The sequence below is a fragment of the Gigantopelta aegis genome, chromosome 11, assembly GCF_016097555.1.
Source record: "Gigantopelta aegis isolate Gae_Host chromosome 11, Gae_host_genome, whole genome shotgun sequence".
NCBI classification, from domain to species: domain Eukaryota; kingdom Metazoa; phylum Mollusca; class Gastropoda; order Neomphalida; family Peltospiridae; genus Gigantopelta; species Gigantopelta aegis.
The window spans coordinates 26,425,678-26,450,672 of record NC_054709.1 but is presented as its reverse complement, the minus strand read 5'-3'; the positions used below and the strand labels follow the sequence as shown (position 1 = coordinate 26,450,672).

Genomic DNA, 24,995 nt, shown 5'->3' with positions numbered 1-24,995 from the left:
GTCTGCTCACAACTGGTGTTTAGTAATTTTACCACATCTACTGGTACCGCTAATCTGTCAGGAAGGCCCTTACGCGTAACGGGATTCCCGTGCCGAGCAATCAAGCTTCAAGGCCGATCAAAGAAGATGCCCATTGACAGAATCAACTGTACCATTTAACTGAATAAACGATAGGTGAAGCACTTTTTAAAAGTACAGTTAAGTTGGCAATCAATCATTTCTATCCTAACATCCTCTTCCCGAAACTCCCACACACTGAAAACATCCAAGGCTCGCGCTGTCGGTAGCCAAATTAGCCATTGGCTAGTTAAACATTATTTTTAAGAAAATGGCTAATAAAATTTGCAAGTGGCTAAAATTTTGGCTATACCATTTTCTATCTTTTGATGTGAACAAACGGTTACATAAATCTATCCGACAGCTCAAACATAATAATAATACCAAATATTCAATTAGTGTAATAGCGATCTCGCGAGCGGCAACGAGAAAATCCAGAATACAGCATAGGCGTTATGATGTTTGTTTATTTTAATAATCATTGTTATTAATTTTAATGGCATGCATTCGACATGTATGACAGCAATGTGACGGTAATTCAATATTTGGAAGATCTGTAACTTGTTGTTTTAACTTTGTAAAGTCTTTGAACCAAAGTAATAAAAACAAACCGACAATGCGTGTCAATTTGAATACACATGCCAGTTAAGGGCCGAAAGACATGTAGGCTATCCCAAGAGATGAGTTCAGCCAGATCGAGCGAAAACAAAACGTTCGCTACACTGGTTTGTGCGCTTTACATTAAACCAAATGGACACGACGGACACCAATCAAATAGTTCGCGAACGTTAGGAAGAACATTCGTTGGCTGAACCGAGGAAAGCTCTCGACGCGAATATACGTCAGCTGACACACACGTGTCAAGAGGCTTCGTTGCGGACATTGAACAATACAAAAGAAAGAAAGAAATGTTTTATTTAACAACGCACAACACATTTTATTTACGGTTATATGGCATCAGACATATGGTTACGGACCACACAGATTTTGAGAGGAAACCCGCCGTTGCCACTACATGGACTACTCTTTCCGATTAGCAGCAAGGGATCCTTTATTTGCGCTTCCCACAGGCAGGATAGCACAAACCATGGCCTTTGTTGAACCAGGTATGGATCACTGGTCGGTGCAAGTGGTTTACACCTAACCATTGAGCCTTGCGGAGCACTCACTCAGGGTTTGGAGTCGGTATCTGGATTAAAAATCCCATGCCTCGACTGGGATCCGAACCCAGTACCTAACAGCCTGTAGACCGATGGCCTAACCACTACGCCACCGAGGCCGGTGAACAATACGATTATACAGAAGTAAATCTTGATGTAAATTTGTAGAAAAACAATAGTTGTTTCCATCAATGAATACCTATCAATGAATACCTTTGTCTTTGTTAATTTTGTACCTATGGTCGAGAGATCGCGATCGCAGGAAATGAACATGCAGTATTTATACAAATTGCAGTTAAACGTACACTGAATTAGTTTACAATAATCATATTTGTTAGATAATGTTAGATATATATTTGTAAGACTGTGAGGTGACATTTAATAAGTTAGCTGGATTTTAAAAAGGCCGTAAATTTTAATTTTATTAACGGTTTTTATTTTATTTATTTATTTATATTTTTTATAAATGGAATATACTGTGAAGTCGGCAATCTTAGCATAGGTATTTTACAAGCAGAAATCACAACAAGCATTTAACACGACGCTGAAATCAACAGCAACAACATGGCACAAATTATGAAATTGTTGGGGGTGGGGAATTGATGGGTTACTTTAAAGAAAGTAACTGTTTTCATCCCACTACCTACTTATTTTGGCTTGATTTGTGTTATACTGATGCTAAAAATGTAAGCACCTTAAAAAAATCCTGGGGAAAGGCCTGACAGCCTTTGATATACCAGTTGTGGTGTACTGGCTGGAACAAGAAATAGCCCAATGGGATCAACTGGGATCAATCCCTGCTGTAACACGCATCAGGAGAACACTTTAAACGCTTTTGACATTTTAACTGCTTGTAAATGCTTGAAACTGAGATGCAATTCTGACATACACCGGCTTAAAACTGTACAAATTACATAAAAACTGATTCGACTGGCATCCATGTATTTTGATTTTGACGGCCCGAGACCAGACTTTGGCTATTACTCGACAAACCTCACACTTACTTCATAGAATAATTTGAGCTTTTCTTTGTTCTCTTCTGTAGAGAACACACAGATGTCAGATTTACAGATTTTTGTTGGTTCGGGGTCTTGAACAATACTGCCCCCAGGAGCTGAAAGAACATTTAGAAATCTTATTAACAATAGGAACAAGGATATATATTTTGATATTGGGTGTTAAAAAAGTCACTTTTGAAAGAAAAATTTCAATTTTGGTTTCCAGTTAAAGAAATATATGATGATTCCAATTATTCGAATCATTATATATTTCTTTAACTGAAAACCAAAAATTATCCCAACAACCAACATAAACAGAGGATACTTCCCGAGTGTGTTGTGATATTATTAATTATCAGCACGAGTTGATAAAAGTATTTTATACTTTTATCAACAAGTGCTATAATTATGATATCACAAGATACGAGGGGGGTATTCTTTTTATCATCCATTATCATTCTTTTCATTTGTGCCAGTTGGAAATAATGTCAGTGATATGGGTTGAATGTCAGCGGTAGACTCGTTAACTAGCAGAACGGCAGTGGCGTGACGTCACTAATGGTAGGTTTAGCGCTGAAACAAACACAGTGACTAACAAAACATTTGTCTTGTGATTAAAATTTGACCAATCAAGATTATAAGAAGATATCGCAAATTATAGTGCCAGCGATTTCTCCTACAAAAGCCTTTAATAGATGATAAATAATTTTTATTCAGCGGCACAAAACTGCCATCAGTAAAACCATGACCTACATCAATTCATAACAACTTTGGCAATTGTTGACACCACTAGAGCACAATGATTTATTAGTCTGAGAAAACCTGCTACATTTTTCCATTAGTAGCAAGGGATCTATTATATGCATCATCCCACAGACAGGACAGCACATACCATGGCCTGATATACCAGTTGTGGTGCACTGGCTGGAACAAAAAATAGCCCAATGGGCCCACCAACAGAGATCGATCCAAGACTGACCATGCATCAAGCGAGTGCTTAACCACTGGGCTATGTTCTGTCCTCATTAAGTATGAGCCCTAATATCAACATGACTTTCTATGTCTGGATGACACTTGCAAATTCTGGGCTCGTTTTGCCACTCACCAAATTCACCATCTATGAATTTTAAGTATCACAGGCAAATAACTGGGGTGGGTGGGTGGAAGGGTTTCTGCAATTTTTGAGCTGAATAGATAATTTGGCAAAATGTTCTACACACCCACTGACCTGTTCAAGAGGCACATCTACTCCGTAACAATTTGGCTGGTAGCATCGTCTTCTGTTGTGTCACATTCTAACATTAGGTGCAAAAAGAAAAAGAAAACAAGTCTAGCAACATCCATGAATCTTCGAATTTAGAGAGAGTAATTAAAATACCTAAATATCCTCCAGCAATCAGAACGTCAAAGAGGACTTCAGCATAACGTCTGTAGTTAAGACGGGAACTGGAAACATCCAAGTATTTTGAAACCTACAGAATGAAAATACACACACAAGGTATTACAAAGCCAGGCTTCTGAAAAATGAGAAAGCGAAAGTTTTGTTCAATGAATGCGTACCAGTTTTCATTCGCGCATTGAATTTACGACATTTACATGTTCATGATGGGTTGCCTAAAAAATGGGCAAAAAATGGGTTACCTGAATTAGTTTTTGCATAACCCAATAATGGTGAACAGAAATTTTCAATTCTCGGAGGCCTGTAAATTGTCATTGATTAAGAAATGACCTATGTAAAATTATAACAAAGACACTTAATCAGATGTAAGGATTATTTGGAGGAATTTCACTTTCCGCATTACTCATAGTAGATGGTCACAAAAGTAATTAGTTACATAGGGCATCCAAATTGCAAATAATAACAGAAATTACCTGTAAAATCAAACCTGCCAAGAGACTTAAAAACTTATTTTGGTTAGTTTATTAAAATATCCGAAACGAGATCAAATGTGGGAAATTATGTTAAAGCAGAGTTTTATTTTTAAAATTTGACATCAACACCCACAGCCTTAACACATTTTACAAACATTGAGAATATTTAGGTTCCAGTGCTCGAGATTAAAATTTTGGGGCAGTATCCCAACTGGATACTAACATTTCAAAATCTGGTATCCCACAGGAGAATTTAGTATTATATGGTATCCCGGTGGGATACTGGGTTCTTGAAGTCTGGTATCCAAAATTAAATTCTGGTATCTCCGGGATATCGTTAATCTCGAACACTGGGTTCATTTGAAAAACATCTTATGCAGCTAAGTTAGCATTTAAAAAGAGCAACAACACTTGCATGCTCTTGTTATTTATTAAAATTAATATATCTATTTTGCATTGTGAAATAGTCCTTCTCAGGGAAAGTGTGTTTGTCAAGTGCTACTTATCTTTTTTATAATTAAAGGGACATTCCCGAGTTTGCTGCACTGTAAGATGTTTCCAACTAATAAAATATTTCTACGATTTAAACTTACATATTAAATATATTTTCTTGTTTAGAATATCAGTGTTTGTATATTCAATGTGTTTCTGGTCGGCTTAATATTTATAGGAAGCCCAAACTGGATTTTGTCTTCAAATAATTTTGTACGTATGAAATAATCTTTAGGAAATAAAATGAAATTTAACCTAGTACAAATATTAGAATGACCAGAAACACGTTTAATATACAGCCACTAATATTTTATGCACAAAAATATATTTGATATATAATTACAGTCGTCAAAAAGTCTCTGTTAGTCGATAACATCTTTAAAATTGCAGCAAACTCAGGAATGTCCCTTTAATAATTCAGATTGGGAATTTTTAAAGCCGCACACCCTAGTTCCATCCAGCGAAAATAAATTATAATTTGGTTAATCTACAAACCTGTAACACACTTAGATCACGTTTTTATCAAATGGAGTGAAAAAGCAGGTTTTATATCAATAAATACCATGGGAATCCCCGTGTCCCAATTGCTTTAAATAATTTTGAAAGTTAGATGTCGCTCGAAGCACAACAATGCCTGCGTCACGACAAATTTCACATCCAACTGTTCTGTCCTGGTTGTATCCCCTCTCCAGATATCGTAAGACTTAGCAAAATTATTGGTTTTAAGGGTTTGTAACGTTTTGTATTGAGACACTTACTTGTCTGAACTTTATTGTTACTGAAAATATTCACGAACTGTGAAGAAAAATCTCACAAATGAACAACAACAAATCGGATGTTGATTGCGCGAACCGTGCATGAGAAAACAAACCGAACCAAAATGATAACGGTCACGTGATATACCAACATCTGTGACATTAAAAATAGATTGGACCTCGCTTGCTTAACTTTTTTTCACGTTTTGTGAAAAAAAGCAAAAAATGCATTTCGTGGTTTTACAAACATTAGGATTACCAAAAAGCACTTCAGGTGAATGGAAATGTGTATTCTAAATTATAAAATGTAAGTAAAGTGCAAATTTTATTTGTGAAAAATGGGGTTTAATAGCGAAAAACAACGCCGTAATGGTCAACAAATAGCCGTAACAAGGGTGTGTCCCTTTAACTCTAATATTGGGAATAGCCTTTGGAGAATAGTGCCAGATTAATTATCAAGTCTTTGAAATATAGATCTGGATAAAATCCTGGTACACAAGTGCACAAGGACCCACATCAGGCATCGAAATAAGCATTGTGTCTGGTAACCCATTTACAGGTTACCACAAAATATAGTCTGGTAACCTATAGGTTTCCACAACTATATGAAAGTTAGAATTGAATTCCTGTTACTACTATGCAGTCGTTCTGAAATTGTAACGGTGCGCGCGAACATCGATACGAGAAAGAAATCCAGAAGTAAATTTATCTAGTGGGCGCTGCTTAAACGCGGATTGCCAAAATTGCTTTACAATTGCACAAGTGCGCACGAACATCAGTGCAATTTTGTACGAAAAAATGAAACGCACAAGTCCTGAATGCATTGCCTGGTTTACGTTCGGAAACGAAACTACCATTCGTTGAAATTTTTTATCGAGAACGAAACTTTTCTAACATGTGGTAACCTCCCGGTAATCTGAACGACCGTTCTCGACTTATTTCGATGCCTGCATATTAGGTTTCTCGACCTACCTAATTTTATGTCTGAAAATGTTTGAAGCAAAAAACAAACAATTAAATAAATAAATAAATAAAATCATGATCCATTGATTTTTTGCAGTCAGCAAACTAGATTCGAAACAGCTCGGCTGATTATGGTATTTCTGTTTGATACGATTTTATAATAAAAAAAAAAAAAAAAATACCTACCTACCTACCCTATTTGTTTTGCCAAGGATGAACCATGAAACACTTTTTCTAAGGACTTAACAAGGCTGCACATATTGCACAAACAATCACTTCGTTTGTGTGCGGGTTGTGATGAATCATTCTTGCATAACCCATTCGTGCAAACATTTTAAAGTACTAAACAACATTTTGCTTGTCACGCTATTTATAAAAAAAAAAAAAAATAAAAAAAAAAAAAAATAATAATAATAATTTTATATTAACAAGTTATATAGTGTTTTATATTATTTTGAAAATGGGCGACGCCAATTTTCAATTTTAGCAGCATTTAGTACAAGTTATGTACGACTGAATGAGTGTTGTTTTTACATACCTTTTCTAGATCACACTCTGTTTCATTGAGCCCCTGAACAACAGTATCACGGAACGACAAAGGGTCGTACTTTTCTTTTTCATCTTAAAAAAAAAGAAAAATAATAATCAATTGTTAGAATAAAACATGAACTTATTCATCAAGGTGCATGAAAACAGAAGGGAAGCAACTCTGTATTGCACTCAGTTTTACTAACTCGCAACACTGATGATAATCTATTTAATAATTAATTGGTCAAATGCAACGTTAGTGTGTTTAAAATATATTTGAAAGTTAGAAGCCGTCACGCCAGTCGACATACTGTACTCTATACAGTATATTTCCCGCAGTTTTGCACACGACACTCACAGGAAACGGAAAATAAGTTTTCAGTGTCTTTAGATCGTTTTTTCAATGGAAAATACGTTAGAATTTTGAGTTGAAAAAGTGGTTTTCGGCAAGTATTTTTGTTTGACAACAATGGCAGCAAGTCAGTCATTTTCAGAGATCAATAGCTGTATGTGACAGCAGATTTGATAATAAATTTGACAATTTTACCAACATAGAAAATCACCAAATATTGGGATATGAATCTCGGTTCTGGTTTTTTTAAAAAACATTCTGGTCACAAAACACTGTTGTCTGGAATAACGGACATAACTACAGGACAGCTAGCCACAAATTCCTGTAAATAAACGCGACTTTTTGCCTAATTCTAATCAACATTAAATGATCTAAAATATCATAATTAGATAAATTCAAGAAGATAATACATTTCAAATATATAAACTTTATTTTATGTATTTATAAAACATTTAAGTGAATTATAAACTTGTACCCACTCAATGTGGTTTTTGTCAAAAATTAATCCAGCAGTTAGTAAAGGTTAAGTCAGGGATTTATGCATGATTTTTTTTGGCAGTGTCATGTCAGATAGGATTAGGAAAATTAAATCATGCTTTAATCACAACTCACTGTTACGGGAATGTTTTTTTTTTTAAGCCAATGATTAATGCAATGCACTTATTAAATTAATTCAGTAGTACAGACGTAATTACCAAAAATATTTACACATCAAATTGGGAATTTTCAGAAAGAAATGTTTTATTGACGGTTATATGGCATCAGACATGGTTACGGATCACACAGATATTGAGAGAGGAAAGCCGCTGTCGCCACTTCATGGGCTACTCTTTTCGATTGGCAGTAAGGGATTTTTTATATGCACCACCCCATAGACATGATAGCACATACCACGGCCTTTGATATACCAGTTGTGGTGCACTGGCTGGAACGAGAAATAGCCCAATGGGCCAACAGACCGGGCGGTATTTTTCAATGCCACTTGATTTTGTTACGGCAGGGTTTCTAGAAATTTTTTTTAAATACACTAGATCAGCGATTAATTTCTTTTACTAGCCCTACTTCACCTTAAGTTAATACAATGTTACTAAATAATAGTAATAATCCAATATGTCACCCAAATAGGGAGATAGAGCTTAAAAACATGAACATTGGGGGTTGGGGTTACGTCAGGATATTCATATTTATCCAGCAATCACTGTATACATTGACAAGATATGAAGACTAGATAAATCTCTATTTTCGGTCACTGACCAAAAATATAGGTCACGTGACATAAGCCCAACTCGACTCGAGTATTTCAGACTAGATTTTCAATCAACACTCTCTTTAAATCATATTATTATTTATTTATGAATTAAAAGTTTAGAAACGCTTTTTTAATGTGACAGAATGTAGCTAGCTTCTTACAAATAATGACATCATGTATCTTGTATGACATCATACGGCAAAAGACTTGCTAGGTTGACAATACTCAATTTGCGTACGCAAAACTGGAATAAATAATGATAATGAGCCTCGCTGCATTCGCCATTCTAACCTTCGCAGGATAAAGCCGATATCTTAAGACAGTAACCAGTTATTCCCTATTTACAAAATAAACTTAACTGCAACATTTGACAATTTTGGTTTTTACTAGCCGTTGGGCATGGCAATAGTAGTCATTTACTAGCCCACCATTGAATATCACTAGCCATGGGAGTGGGGCTACGATAATCAGGAAAGAAAAAGAAAGAAATGTTTTATTTAACGACGCACTCAACACATTTTATTTACGGTTATAAGGCGTCAGACATATGGTTACGGATCACACAGATTTTGAGAGGAAACCCGCTGTCGCCACAACATGGGCTACTCTTTCCAATTAGCAGCAAGGGATCTTTTATTTGCTCTCCCCGATGGACGATAATCAGGAAGCCCTGGGTAAGGAGGTTATGTCCAGTACTACAAAACGCCTGGATAAATGCCTGTAAATTCGATCCCTACTAATACCTACCCCTTTTACGTGTTTTCAGACGGGTGCCTGACAGTGAGGGTTTCTCAACCTTCTGATTCGACATAAAACTTCTGCAAAACAAAAACAAAAACAAAAATCATAAATATACACATTTCAATCTCAAGCATTAAACAACTATCTTCGAAGAAGCATTCTCATTAAAGCATCCGCTGAAATTTGCAAAAAGCTTTGTAAAACCATCTACAACAGTAATGTTTATCATTATTGGGTATATATATATATAGATGCCAACCCTAGCTGGAGTGTCATAGGAATCCAGGCCTTCAAAAATCGGAATCTCACCCCTCACCCAAAATAGGAATGTTATCAGTGATGGCCCAGGAGTGCGTTTTTCAACATTTTGGTAAAGTCAAGTTCAAGGCTGTACCCAATCAGTAAACATCGGGGCTGTTTGGAAGACCAATTGCTAAACTGGTTTATTTTACATCGCCACGCTTCCTATTCGGAATCCCTAAGTTTAAAGAACAAGGAAGGAAACCACTCTAGGGTTCAATGTTCTCGCTGCTCCATATAAGCGGGGCGCCCCGCCCCGCTATTCCATTTTGCCGCCCTCCTTTCACGTTCCCCGCCCTCCTTTATTTTTGAGCGCCCCTCTTTATTTTCCAGCACCTATCTCTGCTATTTCCAAATGCACTTTTTTTTTCACACAAAAAACAACGATCAGTCTGCACACTGACACTGGACATCAAAGGAAACAAGCCGCGTTGTGTACGAAAAAGCAATTGACAAAACATTTACGACAGTTACCGTAACGTAATTTAACAGTATTTTTAACAGCCTCTATTTTGTCTAATATCTGTATCCATTTGTATGTTTGACAGACACAATAAAAGTTATATTTTATGTAAGCAATGAAAACTTTATTTTTTACGGATTCAGCAATCTCCGATTAAAAAAAACCCCTCTTATTTGGCACCAAATTTGTCACGTGATCAGAACGGTCATTCTGTCTTTTGTTTCCACTAACTATCGTTTGATATTTTGTCCTCAGTTGCAGATATAATTGCTTGAAACTGATGATTTTTACTTTGTTATTCTGTTTATTCAGTAGTTCTTTATAAAATATTGTAAACTTTTAATTTTGAGGGGATATGAACGCTTATAAAAACAACGGAAGTGGTAGTGTTTATCATTAAAGTCATTTATCTTGAGTGCCAAATAATATATACACCGTCTTTACAAAAACGAAACTACTTTTTATCAGCTGGCGATATTTTATCACAGCGATCGATTCATTCGATGAAGATGGAAATAACAAAAATGTATCTGACATTAGATCACTTTACAAACATCTTTATTGTTTTTCGTATATCTTGAAATCTTTATTAAAAATAATATTAAAACTGATCGGTCCAGCAAAACCGGAACTGCCCGTGAATGTCAGACCGATATCATCTTCGGTTCAATTAAAAGACGAGTCTTTTTATAAACCCCTTTGCACTTTTTTGTAGGCAAAATAAGGAGTATGTCTTTTCTCAAAGTCTACCAACACAAAACAATATGGTAACCAAACTACTCCTCTCTCCCCCCCTCCCTTTTTTTATTTTATTTTTGCTTTTCGTTTATTGGTGTGGGTTTTTTTTTTGAAGGGTGTGGTGCCGTACGGCCACCCTCCTTTAATTTTCACCCAGCGAGAACACTGGGGTTGTTGACAGTGAAGAGGCAAAAAGTTCCAATTCTCCGGTGTTAAAGGAGAGGACAATTAAGGCATTTGGTCTGGTATGCATATTCAACGATATATAATGCACATTATTGCTTAATATCAACACGTATGATTGTATAGTTCATTAATAAAACGGTTAAATGCGACGGCTATTATATATAACGGGCGCAGCCATTTTGTACCATCTCAGTGAGTACGCCCTCTGGCGAGCTGATGGTTACGCAATACTAACGCGTCACGTCAGGAATGAGCCTTAGAACTAGAGAAACACAATCTACCTGGTTTTTGCGGGATGATAAATAGTCATAACATTGCAATGTTCTGTAATAATACACATCCCAGTAAGCCAGCAATAAGTATATCCAGCACTATATATATTATTTTTCAATACAAAATAAAATACCATTGTCAAAGTGGCTACACAAGTCAAAACAATTAACAATGTTTTGCCCAAGCATTAACCTACGTACTAAAATGAAACATTGAGTGTTTTCTTAGTTAATTGGTCTATGCTGTTGGTTGCTTCTACCTGTGATTCCTGATTGGCAGGTGTGTATTTGATTGGTAACCAGACGAGCCAATTAATTGATGCTGTCTAGACACAAAAGTACATACCGGTATTGTGGAATATTACCTGTCACCCCTAAAATTGTAATGGACATGGTTTATTACTGTAAATAGTTCTGTAAAACTATTGATTAAGTAGACTTTTCCATCTAAAACCACAGAACTGACCAATTATGTAGTCCCAAAGAAAATAAAATTATCACTTAGGTAGAGGCACTGATTTTCCGCGATCGCGGAATCGCGGAAATACCTATCTGAAACGGAATTACCGATATTTTTCCAAAACATTATTTAACTTTAATTAGCGCATTTGATTAATTAAAATTTATTTTTCGAGCTAGAAACTATGGACACCGACATCTGCCTGTGCTACGCTACGACACTAGTACCTTTGTATGTTACACCAAATGTTTAATGTAGAGTATCTAGACGTTTTACCAGTCGTGTTTTCTTCGCTTATTCCCGGCGATTTAACGGGAAAAACTGAACATTGTGAGCTAAAATTGTCTGATATTTACTGAAGTGAAAGATATATTATGTTATGCTTGCTTATTAATTTTTAACATTTGCGGCATTGCCATATTTCCGATCTCACAAAGGAATGCAGTAATTGCATACTGTATGCCAGGCTTTGTTCAAAATAAATTATACAAGGGAAGTGGTTTATAGTGACACTAGTGTGATCGTTTGTAATGATTTTCCTGATCATATCGTAAAGAAAACCGAAAATGTGCGAAGTCTGTGTCGTAGCGAATTTTCGTGTTTAAATTTAAACCAAAAATAAACACCGACATGTTTTTCCTCATTGCATATTTATTTTATACCAGCAATTAACTGCGGTGTGTGTGTGAAACAAAAACAGAATTTGTTTAATACTGAAACGGAAAAAACCCGGAATTTGTAACATTATGAAACGGATAAGGGAAAAATCTGAAACGGAAAATCAGTGCCTCTACTTAGGTATCGTGGGTTGTCGTTTTTGCTCCAACATAGCATATCAATAGGCGTAATAGTGTACATTTTTCCTTTGGATTATTAAACAGAGAAAAATACTATAACCCCATTTTGTTCCGTTAATGCAACTTCAAATATATTTAGTTAAATAGTTTATTATATTATTACGTCATTTATGCTGTTTTACAAGTCAGATTGATCAAACAGAAGCGCCTTGTCGAAAATTACTGCTTTTGTTTACACTGTACATACAGGAGATGGTCAGGAGCTGACGTCACTTTGCCCCAAACTATTCCACCGGACGTCACAAAAACGAAACAAAATGGCTGCCCCCAGTTAGCAGGAATAATCATGGGTTTTTTATTAACTCTAAAATTACGCGTTTTTCATTTGCTAAAGTGTCAGTATGTGTTGGTGGTCCCGGTATGCATCTTTCCAACACATAAGGCTCTTGTTTGAGTTGACCCTACCTTTAACAACATTTGTGCCTTCAAAAATACGATCAGACGCAAATACGCGAAATTGCATTTTTCTTTCTAAAAATCGGTATTTCGAACAAGACAATAGTAATAGCGTAATCTATGCTTTAAATTCGTAATGATTCCGCCAAATTTGTAATGGTTGGCATCTATGTATATACTGTATGTCAATAATGATTTACCCTAACCAGCAAATTTCAAAATACAGAAATTTTGGTATTAAAAAATGCTTCCCGCTATTTAGTAAAGCACTACCAATATATCTGACAAACGCAAAATGGGTTAGGTAGAAATCATACGAGGACCTTGTGTATGGAATTTAAATTTTATTTGGATAAAATTAGCGGGTAAGCCTCAACTCAGGCATGGATTTAAAGCTGAATATAAAGAAAATACTGCTCGATATCGGTATTATGTCAATACCGAATACTGTACCGACACCGAGGTAAAGCACCCAAAAATACTGATCTCGATGCCGAACCTCAAATTTCTATTCCGCCTAGCTCTAATTATCTATACTAAATTGGCATCGGAAGATCATAACAATTTACCTACTCCATTTTTTTTGCTTAAAATACAAATTTTTATAACTAATGCATTTTGCAATAACCCACTATCAATTTTTGTCCAAAATATTTTTCAGGGCTGGAAATCGCGACCTGCAAAAAGCAGTTTCATTCTGTAGACCCAGGGCACAATATTTCACGCGAACCTCTGTTATGTTCGCGTGTCGGTTACGCAAAATTAAATTTATGCGAACCGCAAATCAGTTACGTCGTGACCTGTAGACGTCCAGAAATTAAAGCTTGCAAACACGATTACAGGAAATTTATTATACAGTTGAGTATTGTAATTTCGAGACCCTAAAGTTAGACTAGTTATCCCTGTGTTTTCCGATTTGTATAGCAAAGATAAGTATTAGTCATATATTAAAATCTTGCATGGACGCTACCGTTCTTGTAACATTTTTTTTCCTGGTATTATTAAACGGATCTTTCTATCAGCAACATAAGATTAATAGTGGCAATCAATATACAAAATTATTTTATGCGCACTCGTCAAGATTGAAATTACATGCGCAATCGCAACTATGCATCTTAAAAGGCATGGTCTGGTGTAAGTCTTGGTATCTGTTCTGATTTCATCATAATCATATTCTATGTCTTCTGCTGCTAGCACAGACGCAGTGTGTTTTACACATTCGATTCAGTTTCAGTGCATTTTTTTTTTTAACCGACACCATGTTCACCAGACCCTAAAATCGCTGTTCGCCATGCACAATTTTTTTTAAATTCATAGTCGCCCTGAGTCAATAAAGATCAGCTGTGGAGATATATTCTAAATCCATAATACTCTAAAATAAATTTTGGAGATCCAATTTTCCCACAGGTAGGATAGCACAAACCATGGCCTTTGTTGAACCAGTTATGGATCACTGGTCGGTGCAAGTGGTTTACACGGGATGCAGTCGATTCGTCCACTGGACAATTCGTCAACGGACGATCCGTCCACTACACAAAATCAGTTCCGGACGATTCGTCCACTGGATTTTTATTTCCCCAGTACATTTCGTCCACGACCTAAATAATGTGTACTACATGTACATGGGGGCTAAATAAATTATTAGATATATTTTACCCCGTATTTTTTTTGCTGTGTCATAAATTTACAAAGGTGAAAATAAATTATATTGCATTAGATTACGCTTGGTAGATGTTTTTGTAACAATGCTCTGCAGACATAATTCCTTGGTGTTTCTATTTATTCGGTTATTATTTGTTTCTATAATGTACGCCTTTCACGCTACATGTCGTAGGATGTTTTTAGTACAATATGCCCAGTAAAGATAATCTTTAGCCCTTCCCTTTCAACTTGTTTGGTTTCTGTTTGCTTGACCAATTAAGTGTACAGGTGTACTCTATTGTGATATCGTGAAGTAATTAGCAATGCAGGCTCATTACTGCTTAAGCTTGTTTCACCAAGTTGGATCCAGTAGCGTCTAAAACAACATGCCTTATTTCAAAGCTGCACCGCTAACTACCTGTATGGACGGAATGAATGAATGAATGAATGTTTAACGACATCCCAGCACGAAAAATACATCGGCTACTGGGTGTCAAACTATGGTAATGCAAACAAATAAGGTGATGATCAACATCAATATAAAAATTCAAGATTTAAATAAAAACAGTGCAAAGAATTGTGCAAAAATACAAATTTCACAGATACTGATTTTTACTCAAAATTTCAATTTGTGCTGTATTGGCCATTCTCAAAGAGAATGTTACACCCCTGCACCACGGTGAGGTTACAGCACGTTCAAGGGTGTATGGACGGATGCAACTGCTGCAGCATAGGACCCGGCAGGGTGAATTCTTTGCCATTTGGAGACACTACACCAAAGACGACATTACTGCCAAAGAATTGATTCGTGCTGTTGCGAGATTATCCATTCATTAGTCGGCTGACTGTTGGATGTTTCTCTTCCAGTGATATTTGAATGGATTATCTCCTACAGTGATTTGTGCAGTTAACAACGACGAAATACCATTCATCGATTCTACACTGATTTAATTGACCAAAAACATTCGCTTGTGCATTTCTACTACTGTCAAATATGTTAACTTTTGAAGACATTTGTTGTTTTGTTGAATTGTTTTTTAATGTACATTTAATTAAATTGGAATTGAAGACAAGTTTTTATTTTATTTCGAGGTTATTAGGCATATGGGGATAACGTGACGAGGGAGGGTACAGTGGATAGAATTTACGCCATTGAAGGAGAACATGTTAAGAAACGATTACAATGTCAAAGAAATAACTATTAATATGTTTGAAAAAAAATGCAGTCATCGAATTGTCCGATGCGAGTGGACGAATCGTCCGGTGGACAAATTGTCCAGTGGACGAACCGTCTGGAAAGCAGGGCACAATATTTCACACGAACCGCTGTTCTGTTCGCATGTCGGTTATGCAAAATTAAATTTACGCGAACCGCAAATCGGTTACGTCATGAACTGTAAACGTTCAGAAATGAAAACTTGCAAACTTCACGATTACAGGAAATTTATTCATGCAGACATACTATTGGTATTCCAACAAATGTTTTAGACTGATTTTTAGATACTTGATGCGCAGCAAACCAGTAAACAACGTTATATTGCAACAGTTGTAACTTGCGAAGTCTACAGCTTAAAAAAGTTTTAAAGAAATGTGCTCGGACCGCTTGGCACGGCTAAATTTTCTGCTGCTATTTTATCTCTAAAGGAATATATGTAGACATACTATTGGATTGGCTAAAATTTTACATATGTTAAAAACAGTTTTAACGTAAACAGGAATCCAAAAGTGTCACAAAAATTAAAAAATACTAACATCGCATAATGAGCTTTAAAAAAACATTTGGAACGTCACTGTAATATATAACTTTTATTATAAGTACCATCGATGAAGTGAAAGTAGCATAGCCACTGCAAATCGCAAAAAGGAATCCCTACAAATGTGTATTTATCTATTTCAAAGGCGCCCATTGCGCACAGTACGCGTAATTATGCAAAAACAAAATCTGTGAATAGGTCGAGGCTGTCTGTAATTGTTCTATAAAATATCCTCTTAAAATTGACTCGAAAGCAGATTTTAAAAAATGCATCTACAGGCATCCGGAGTTTCAAAATTTTCACAGGGGGAGGCCCCCCGAATCCCCCCGCTCGGGCACGCCCTTGGCGTGCGTAATTTTAAGAAAATTTCTGGCTACGACCCTGTATTTTGTTTCATTACTGGGGCTAATATTCAGTTATTTTATAATATTGTTAACTTTAGCAAGCATTAAAGAATTATTTTTTTTTGTAAAATTTTTCTTTTGTATTTAACTTTTTGTTTCAGCTAAAAACTATGTATTTAAAATATAATTTCAAAGTAATTTTGAGGTAACCGATCAGATAACCCATGGGTTACGTAAATATAATACACGTAACCGAACAATTGGTTACGTAGGTAAGGCCAAAAAAAGAAAGATGTTTGTTTCAGGTAACATGGCCAAAAAAAGTAGGGTAGGTAGGTAGGATTTTTTTTTTTTTAGTTCAAAGGTTACCCTAACTTAAATACTCTTTGCAGCCAGAGAGAAATAAAAACAATTTCACGGTCAGTGTCAGTTTTATGTTTCACATGCCATTTTCAAAAGACAGGAAAACAAAAAAAGTTCAAACTATTCCTTTCACCAATAAAAGTCAGTAGATGACTGCACAGAAACTTCACAGCTTTGTCCAGTTTTGTCAGAGGATGACTGCACAAATTTGTCCAAGTTGGTCAATAGATGTTTGCACAAGAAGTTCAGATTTTTCCAGTCAGTAGATGACTGCACAAAAACTTCACAGATTTGTCCAACTTGTATTGTAAATAATAAAACAATACTAATTTTGTGTGCAATTTACAAATCAATCGGCTTAGAAATTAATAACTTGTAGTAAATTTCATAGTAATAAAAAAGGCGTTCCTAGCCCGAGTACTCTTGACTGTAAGAGATCTAGACGACGGACATTTGGACATAAATAATGAGAGCGTGTTTATGTTCAAATGTCCGTCTAGCTCTCTTACAGTCAGAGTACTCGGGCTAAGGCATTCCCTGTGGGACAGACTTATAGTTTTAATGTTTATTAGCCTATTGAACGGACCCATGCTAAAATCACCCAAATTAATTTATTCCCAATTAACTGAAACACTGAAATAAATGTGAACTGTTTAATGTTTGTGGTTATTCTTGAATATTCCGTTTATTTAATTATTACCCATGCTCAGCAGTTGATAGGCCTATCTACATCACTGGCGTAGGAAGCGGGGAACTTTGTACGTGTGTGTATCCACCCACCCCACTTTTTGGTATCTTCCTACAGGCTACACCCGTGTATATTAACAAATTTTGGGTACTAGGCCTAAGCAGTAGCCAACAACGAAAATTGTACCACGTCTTCTTCAAATGACCTTCACCTTTGCATGCGAAAAAAAACGCGATGACTTGTAGTTTGTGCATGTGGTATCGAGAAATCCTTGATTGTTTTGTTGAGATCGCACATTGTTGTTTTTGGAAAATAAACTTACAATGTATGAGATGAGTAGAGTTACGATAATACGATATATTTTCCTCTATAGGCCTACAGTATTTAGCAGTTTTTATTAAAAGCCGTTTAATCGCCACATACGTTACCGTAGTGTCATGCGATCTCGTGTGTCGCTAATTACCGTGGTACCTAATAAGAGCATGTGTTATTAACAGTGTTCTACACTCGGTTTTATAACTTACTCTTCTTTGGCTAGTGGACAAACAAAATTTACTAGCCAAGCTTAAAATGTTACTCGCCACAGTGCGACACTACTCATTTTGTATCATTTATGAATGTGTTGCAAGTATCTGGATTGTTTTCGCCAAATTACTAAAATCAACGATGAGTTCCGAATTGTACCGACAATTAATACGGAATTCACAGTGATCGGACAACTTCGTAAATAGTGAAATGTTCCGACTGCACAATGATGTCAACAAATTTCATTTGTTTTCGCTGCTAGGACTCTGAACGCACATGGCAAATAATTTAATATTTAGACGTTCTTGGAGTCGGTCGCCAGATGGAGACGGTAATAAATTCAGTCAGTCACCACGCCAACATTTTGGTCGCATAAAGTTCAGGGTCGGTCAGGTGACCGGAAACAAACAATTTTTTTTTTTTGGCCTAAAAAACATGTGAACAGACTTCCAGTTACCTCAGATTTTGAAATATTGTCCCCTGGAAAGCGTTTACACCTACCAATTGAGCCTTGCGGAGCACTCAGTCAGGGTTTGGAGTCGGTATCTGGATTAAAAATCCCATGCCTCGACTGGGATCCGAACCCAGTACCTTAGCAGCCTGTAGTCCATTTAAACTTCCAAAGACCAAAGTATGACTATAAATCAAAACTGAAACAAACAGCTCAGTGATTTTTAATGTAAAGCACATCAGCCTGTTCAGCCTTCTGGATGTTTGTTTTGTCTGGCATTTTGTTTCGGTTTGTTGTTGTTTTTACTTAAAATGATGAATAACGTCCTACGTTTTTTTTGTTTTTTTTAAATGTCCATGAATCAAGTTTCACTTGTATAATTTTATTTTCACTTGAAATACATATTCCTTCTTTAGTAATTAAAATATTTCACCACATGTGCAAATGACGCTTAATCCTCCATCCATTTTGGAATTTCCAATCCAGGCGGAAATCGCGAATATAAAACTCGATTTAAACCTTATTGTTATTTTTAAAAAACCCTACGAAAGACGAAATATAGATCATTTGTTACTTTAAAAACATAGAGGCATTATTTAATGTTTGTAGTTTTATACTTAAATAAAATATTTACCAAATTTATCACCTGACTTACGTTCACCACAGCCTTTCTTTTTCACCAAGAAAGCAAATGGTTTTTTTCGTGCAAACTCTCGTGAAATCTCGAAACATCTCGAAGCTCATAGACTAGCTTCGCCGTCGCTAATCAATTCACCTGCTGCGCACCTACACAATATGTGTACTGTATAAACTAAAAATGTAAACGGTCTATGAAACATTTATGTTGCCTTCTATGTAGTATCGTCAATTAATAGTGTTGTCCTTGTACTGGCGACCTGAACATATTTTGAAATTTAGTTCCTGTAATAGAAAAGGAATGTTTATTTCTGAAACTACTCCCCAACTTATTTTAAACTACGGCTATTTATAGATGTTAAGATAATAATAAAAATAGCAGATTTGTATATACTGTCAGTATTTCTGTTAGAAAGAAATTTTGGGCAGGGCTGATGGCGCTGGAATTGAATCCAACCAGTCAAAAGAGGGTATGGGGGCCTCCCCAAGAAAGAAAATGGGTTAGGTTTGGGGTTAGTGGTAAGAAAATCATACAGTAATGATAAAAGTGATTAATTTGTTCAAAACGAGGCGGATCTAGGGGGCCCCAGGGGCCCGTCCCCCCTAAATTTTGCGATAGTTATAATTTTATTATATATTAATTTTCATTTTTTTTACGATCCCCTCCAAACCTCCCCCAAAGTTCCCTTGGCATTCCACTTCATGCCACTGCCCCCCCCCCCATGGATTTTCTGGATCCGCCACTGCTATTGACAAAGGACTGGTTGCTATGTGGATACCAAAAAATAAATAATAAAAATAAAATAAATATATGAAAAAGCTTAAGAAGAAGCTAGAAGCTTAAAAAGAAGCTTCAGAAAATAGTTTGTTTCGTTTAACTACACCACTAGAGCACACTGATTTATTAATCATCGGCTGTTGGAACATTTGGTAATTTTTACATATATAGTCTAAAGGGCGAGACGTAGCCCAGTGGTAAAGAGCTCGCTTGGTGCGCGGTCGGTTTGGGATCGATCCCCGTCGATGGGCCCATCGGGCTATTTCTCGCTCTAGCCAGTGCACCACGACTGGTACATCAAAGGCCGTGGTATGTGCTATCCAGTCTATGGGATGGTGCATATAAAAGATCCCTTGATGCTAATCTAAAAGAGTAGCCCATGACGTGGCGACATCGGGTTTCCACCCTCAATATCTATGTAGCCTAGTCCTTAACCATATGTCCGACACCATATAACCGTAAATAAATGTGTTGAGTGCGTCGTTAAATAAACCATTTCCTTCCTTCCTATATAGTCTAAAAGAGGAAACGCTAAATTTGTCCATTAGTAGCTAAAAGGGATCTCTTATATGCATCATCCCTCAGACATGTGGTGCCTTTAATATACCAGTCGTGGTGCATTGGCTGGAACGAGAAATAACCCAGTGGACCTACCGACGGAGATCGATCCTAGACAGACCGCGCATCAGGCGAGCGCTTTAGCATTGGGCTACATTATGTTAGGGGGCGGCAAAATCTTCAAAACGTTTTTTTTTTAAATTAATTAATTATTATTTTACTTTATTTTACGAAATTCCACTTTACCAGTAACTAGTATCTTCTCTTTATGCCCGATCCATCCGCCCTCCCACCTACCCCGCTTATGTTGCTCCGCATATCCCTGAAACAAAACAAAAACCACATACCGATATCAGTAGGCCTAGTGGTAGAATCTAATAGGCTTACTCTTTATTCTATACCGGCCTCGGTGACGTCGTGGTTAGGCCATCGGTCTACAGGCTGGTAGATACTGGGTTCGGATCCCAGTCGAGGCATGGTATTTTTAATCCAAATACCGACTCCAAACCCTGAATGAATACTCCGCAAGGCTCAGTGGGTAGGTGTAAACCACTTGCACCGACCAGTGATCCATAATTGGTTCAACAAAGGCCATGGTTTGTGCTATCCTGCCTGTGGGAAGCGCAAATAAAATATCCCTTGCTGCCTGTCGTAAAAGAGTAGCCTATGTGGCGACAGCGGGTTTCCTCTAAAAAAAACCCAGTGTCAGAATGACCATATGTTTGACGTCCAATAGCCGATGATAAGATAAAAAAATCAATGTGCTCTAGTGGCGTCGTTAAATAAAACAAACTTTACTTTTTTTTACTTTATTCTATAATTATGATCACCCACACCATGCATGCACGTATACCGACAAAGGGAAATGTGATAAAAATGTTTTTATCCCACTGTCCCCTTTTCGTCCTATCCTTTTGACTTCCATCTCATTTCTTCCCGATCTGGCAGCTCCTATCTTTCAACGTCTTTCGCTTCCCGCCTCCACATCCCAGTCCTTGTCTCTCCAACCGCGATATGCATTGTTAAGAGGCACTTGTAACCACCTACTAGGCGTATACTCTCATACTACCGCTCATACGACAAGCGGAACCACTATTTTGGCCAAATGTCCATTGTACTCTGTATTGCGCAGAGACACGGTCTTGATTGCAGATAAATAGTTTTGCCGTTCAGATTTAATATAGCCTAGTATTACTAGCAAATGTGATGACATTCTAGGGGTGCAGGCTAAAACGGAACCGTGCCAAAACGGAACCATTTTCTTTGGCGAAAACGGAACCTATCATGGCTAAAACGGCACCATATATAAATATATATAACTTATCTTATTTTTAATTTCAGGATTAGGGTTAGGGTTCAGAGCGATGAATAGGTTGGGGTTGGGGGGGGGGGGGGGGGTGAATTCGGAAGTCTTTACCATAACTGGTTCAACAAAGGCCATGGTTTGTCCTATCCTCCCTGTGGGAATCACAAATGAAAGATCTCTTGCTGCCTATCATAAAAGAGTTGCATATGTGGCAACAGCGGGTTTTCTCTAAAAACTGTGTCAGAATGACCATATGTTTGACATCCAATAGCCGATAACACACTAACAACAAAGTTGACAAGATTAAAACATTTTATTTGTTTAATAGTGATTTGACACTTTGACACAAAATGTACTGCAAATTTTTAATCAAAATGGACTGAGCCATGGACATCAGAACAGCTTGAAAGCAGCTGAATCGATGTGATTTCGCCATCTTAAGTTAAGTTGTTTTGTTGGTTTTTTGGGTCTTATTTACTATTCTTCAAATAAAATTCAATTATGGTGCCGTTTTAGCCATCGTAGGTTCCGTTTTAGCCATAAATTTCGGTGCCGTTTTAGCCAACGCAGGTACCGTTTTGTCCAATTTGGTTCCGTTTTTGCTTGGTGCCGTTTTGGCACGGTTCCGTTTTAGCTATAACCCCATTCTAGCGACTGTACCTAATGTCGGACAACTTTGTGACTGTCAAAGCATGCCAATACATAGCCTCATCTGGCTCATACGAAGGTACCTGTGCAGCTACCGTTAGATTGATTTAGTTTAAAACCCATTTTACCTGTCGACAGAGTATGTACTATGTATTACGAACAGGCACCGCGGTGCGCGCGATCTCGTGTCACCACCACGAGAAAATTGTGTTCTCGTTATTACTAGGAATAGCATTTTACAGAATTTCTAATTTCCAACGAATCGAAACTGACATTAATAAATTTTGGTTAAATTATATCAAGGTTTTAAAATGTTTGACAAATATCATCTACAGATCAATATTACACTATTTTAAGCCTAAATTGAAATTGGTTAATTATTACAATATATATTTTTGCACCTCTTTTGAAGAAGAATTTATTAATATATATATATATATATGTATGTATGTATGTATGTATGTATGTATGTATGTATATATGTATATGTATATATATATATTTGTTTTTATAATAAAATACTTGCATTCCTCTGAATGCATACAGGGTTATCACAGGTCTGAATTCAACTAAAAAACGCTTGACAATATCTCGTTTTGTCACAAGTGTGAAAGTCCACCAATGGTACCGTGGCAAACTTTCTTTTCTTTTGTTAGTGTTTACGACTGCAAGCGGGCAGCCAACCAGTCGTATCAAACTTGATTCCATGGGCAGTCATCCTCATCCTGTCGCAGACACAACCACAAATAACGTAACTAATTAAAGGGACATTCCTGAGTTTGCTGCAATTTTTAACATGTTATCGACTAACAGAGACTTTGTAGAGATTGTAATTACATATCAAATGTATTTTCCTACACAACATATTGGTAGCTGTATATTAAACGTGTTTCTGATCGTTCTAATATTTGTAGGCCCTACTAGCGTAAATTTAATTTTATTTCCTAAAACTTAAAACAGATAGGCCTACCGAATGTTGATGCGATTTGTTTCCAAAAAATATTTTTCCTACATTTATTGTTTTAACATATACAGTCAGACCTCGCTACAATGACCGTCGTTACTGCGACATTTACACCACCCGACCACAAATTGTCGGGAACAAACGTACATCAGTGTTATTCTGTTCATTACAACGGAATTCACACCTTCCGACACCGACAGAGCAAATTAGGAACAAACGTGCATACGACGTCTGAAAACACCTCTTTACAGCGTCATTACATAATCACAGATACCGTAGCATATTGGCAGTACACACACAACCAATTAGATTCCTTGATCTCGTAGTAAGCCGACTGTGTCACATGCTGTCCGAGCTACCGATGTCTGCGAAATCTGTAGACGAGTATTGCTTTTGCAAATAACCAATTAAATGATTAACTTCGAACACTAAAATCTTCAATTTTCATATTTTGTAAACGAAACAGGTACCAATAGTAGATGTCTGTAACCAAGTAATGATTAGACTGACGATGAATGCGCCTTGTTTAATATATTATTTAGGGAATAGGCGTGGCTTAATATTGTTGGGTTCATCGATATGAACGGGGAAAAAAGGCACCTCTGGACCAATCAGATTGCCGTAAAGTGTATAGACGCATTGTAATATGGTCTTTTAAGACTGTTTATGTATAGTTGTGAATGTATTTTAATAATGCTATTTTTGCTTATAGGGTTTGTTTGACTATATATCCCTATTCTCCGGAATAAAGAACCCTATATAAAACCATCTTCACCGAGTCCAGTTGTCTGTTCGGGGGAAGTAACAATGGAGCTGATGTAGGGACTCGGTGTGTTCTTAATACGATAGTAGTGTTGGTATAAAGTGCTCGTACTGGCAGCAGTTAGTGGTAACTTCCCTATTAGCTCAGTTGGTAGAGCACTGAACACTCGTACTGAGAGTCTGTGGTTCGAATCCCCTCAGTGGAGGTTGATTTTTATCTGTTACAATTCTACAAGGCAAACCTTGCACCACATGACCTTATAGATATTGGTGGGATGGTTCAGATATCTGCAGCAAATGGACAGGACATTCCCTACCTTGGCTTTATTGCATTACTTGTTCGTGTATTTGACCAACAATAAGATAGTGTAGGTTTCTTAGTTGTTAAAGATGCCCTTGATCCAAGCATGTTAAAATGAAAGCAGCAAGTTCCTGGTGTACTTGGTTCAAATTCACTGAGAGATATTAAATTTTATTTTAAAGAAAACAAACTTCCAATTCACCCTGATATAGAAAACGTACTTGTACTATATGAGCATATCCCTATCAAAAGTGAACTGAAAGTTAGGAGTGTAGGAAATGGTCCTATTCTCATATGGAGAACGACAGCAGTATGAGGGTTTGGTAGGCCTACATCTTATGCCTCCTCCGTACGCATGTGGAAATACGTATGTACGCAGACGGATTACAAACATGGAATTTACTCTAATTTTGGCAGACACATAAAATGTAATCTAT

At 36.7% G+C, this 24,995-nt stretch overlaps 1 protein-coding gene across 3 annotated transcripts in view; it reads right to left on the bottom strand.

The window, feature by feature from the left end:
* LOC121384975 (basic leucine zipper and W2 domain-containing protein 1-like) overlaps window positions 1-19,326 on the bottom strand; it is a 37,318-nt gene extending 17,992 nt beyond the window's left edge. Inside the window, exons 1-5 of one of the 3 annotated variants that reach the window (XM_041515484.1) lie at window positions 19,261-19,326; window positions 9,174-9,244; window positions 6,836-6,918; window positions 3,594-3,687; window positions 2,222-2,331 (exon numbers count right to left, since the gene is read on the bottom strand). In XM_041515484.1, the coding sequence (XP_041371418.1) occupies window positions 2,222-2,331; window positions 3,594-3,687; window positions 6,836-6,918; window positions 9,174-9,237 (351 nt within the window). In that variant the 5' untranslated portion in view covers window positions 9,238-9,244; window positions 19,261-19,326. Of the gene's footprint in view, window positions 1-2,221; window positions 2,332-3,593; window positions 3,688-6,835; window positions 6,919-9,173; window positions 9,245-19,239 lie in introns of all 3 variants that reach the window. The other 2 variants (XM_041515483.1, XM_041515482.1) reach the window with 2 other exon arrangements.
* Between the last annotated feature and the right edge of the window lie 5,669 nt (window positions 19,327-24,995).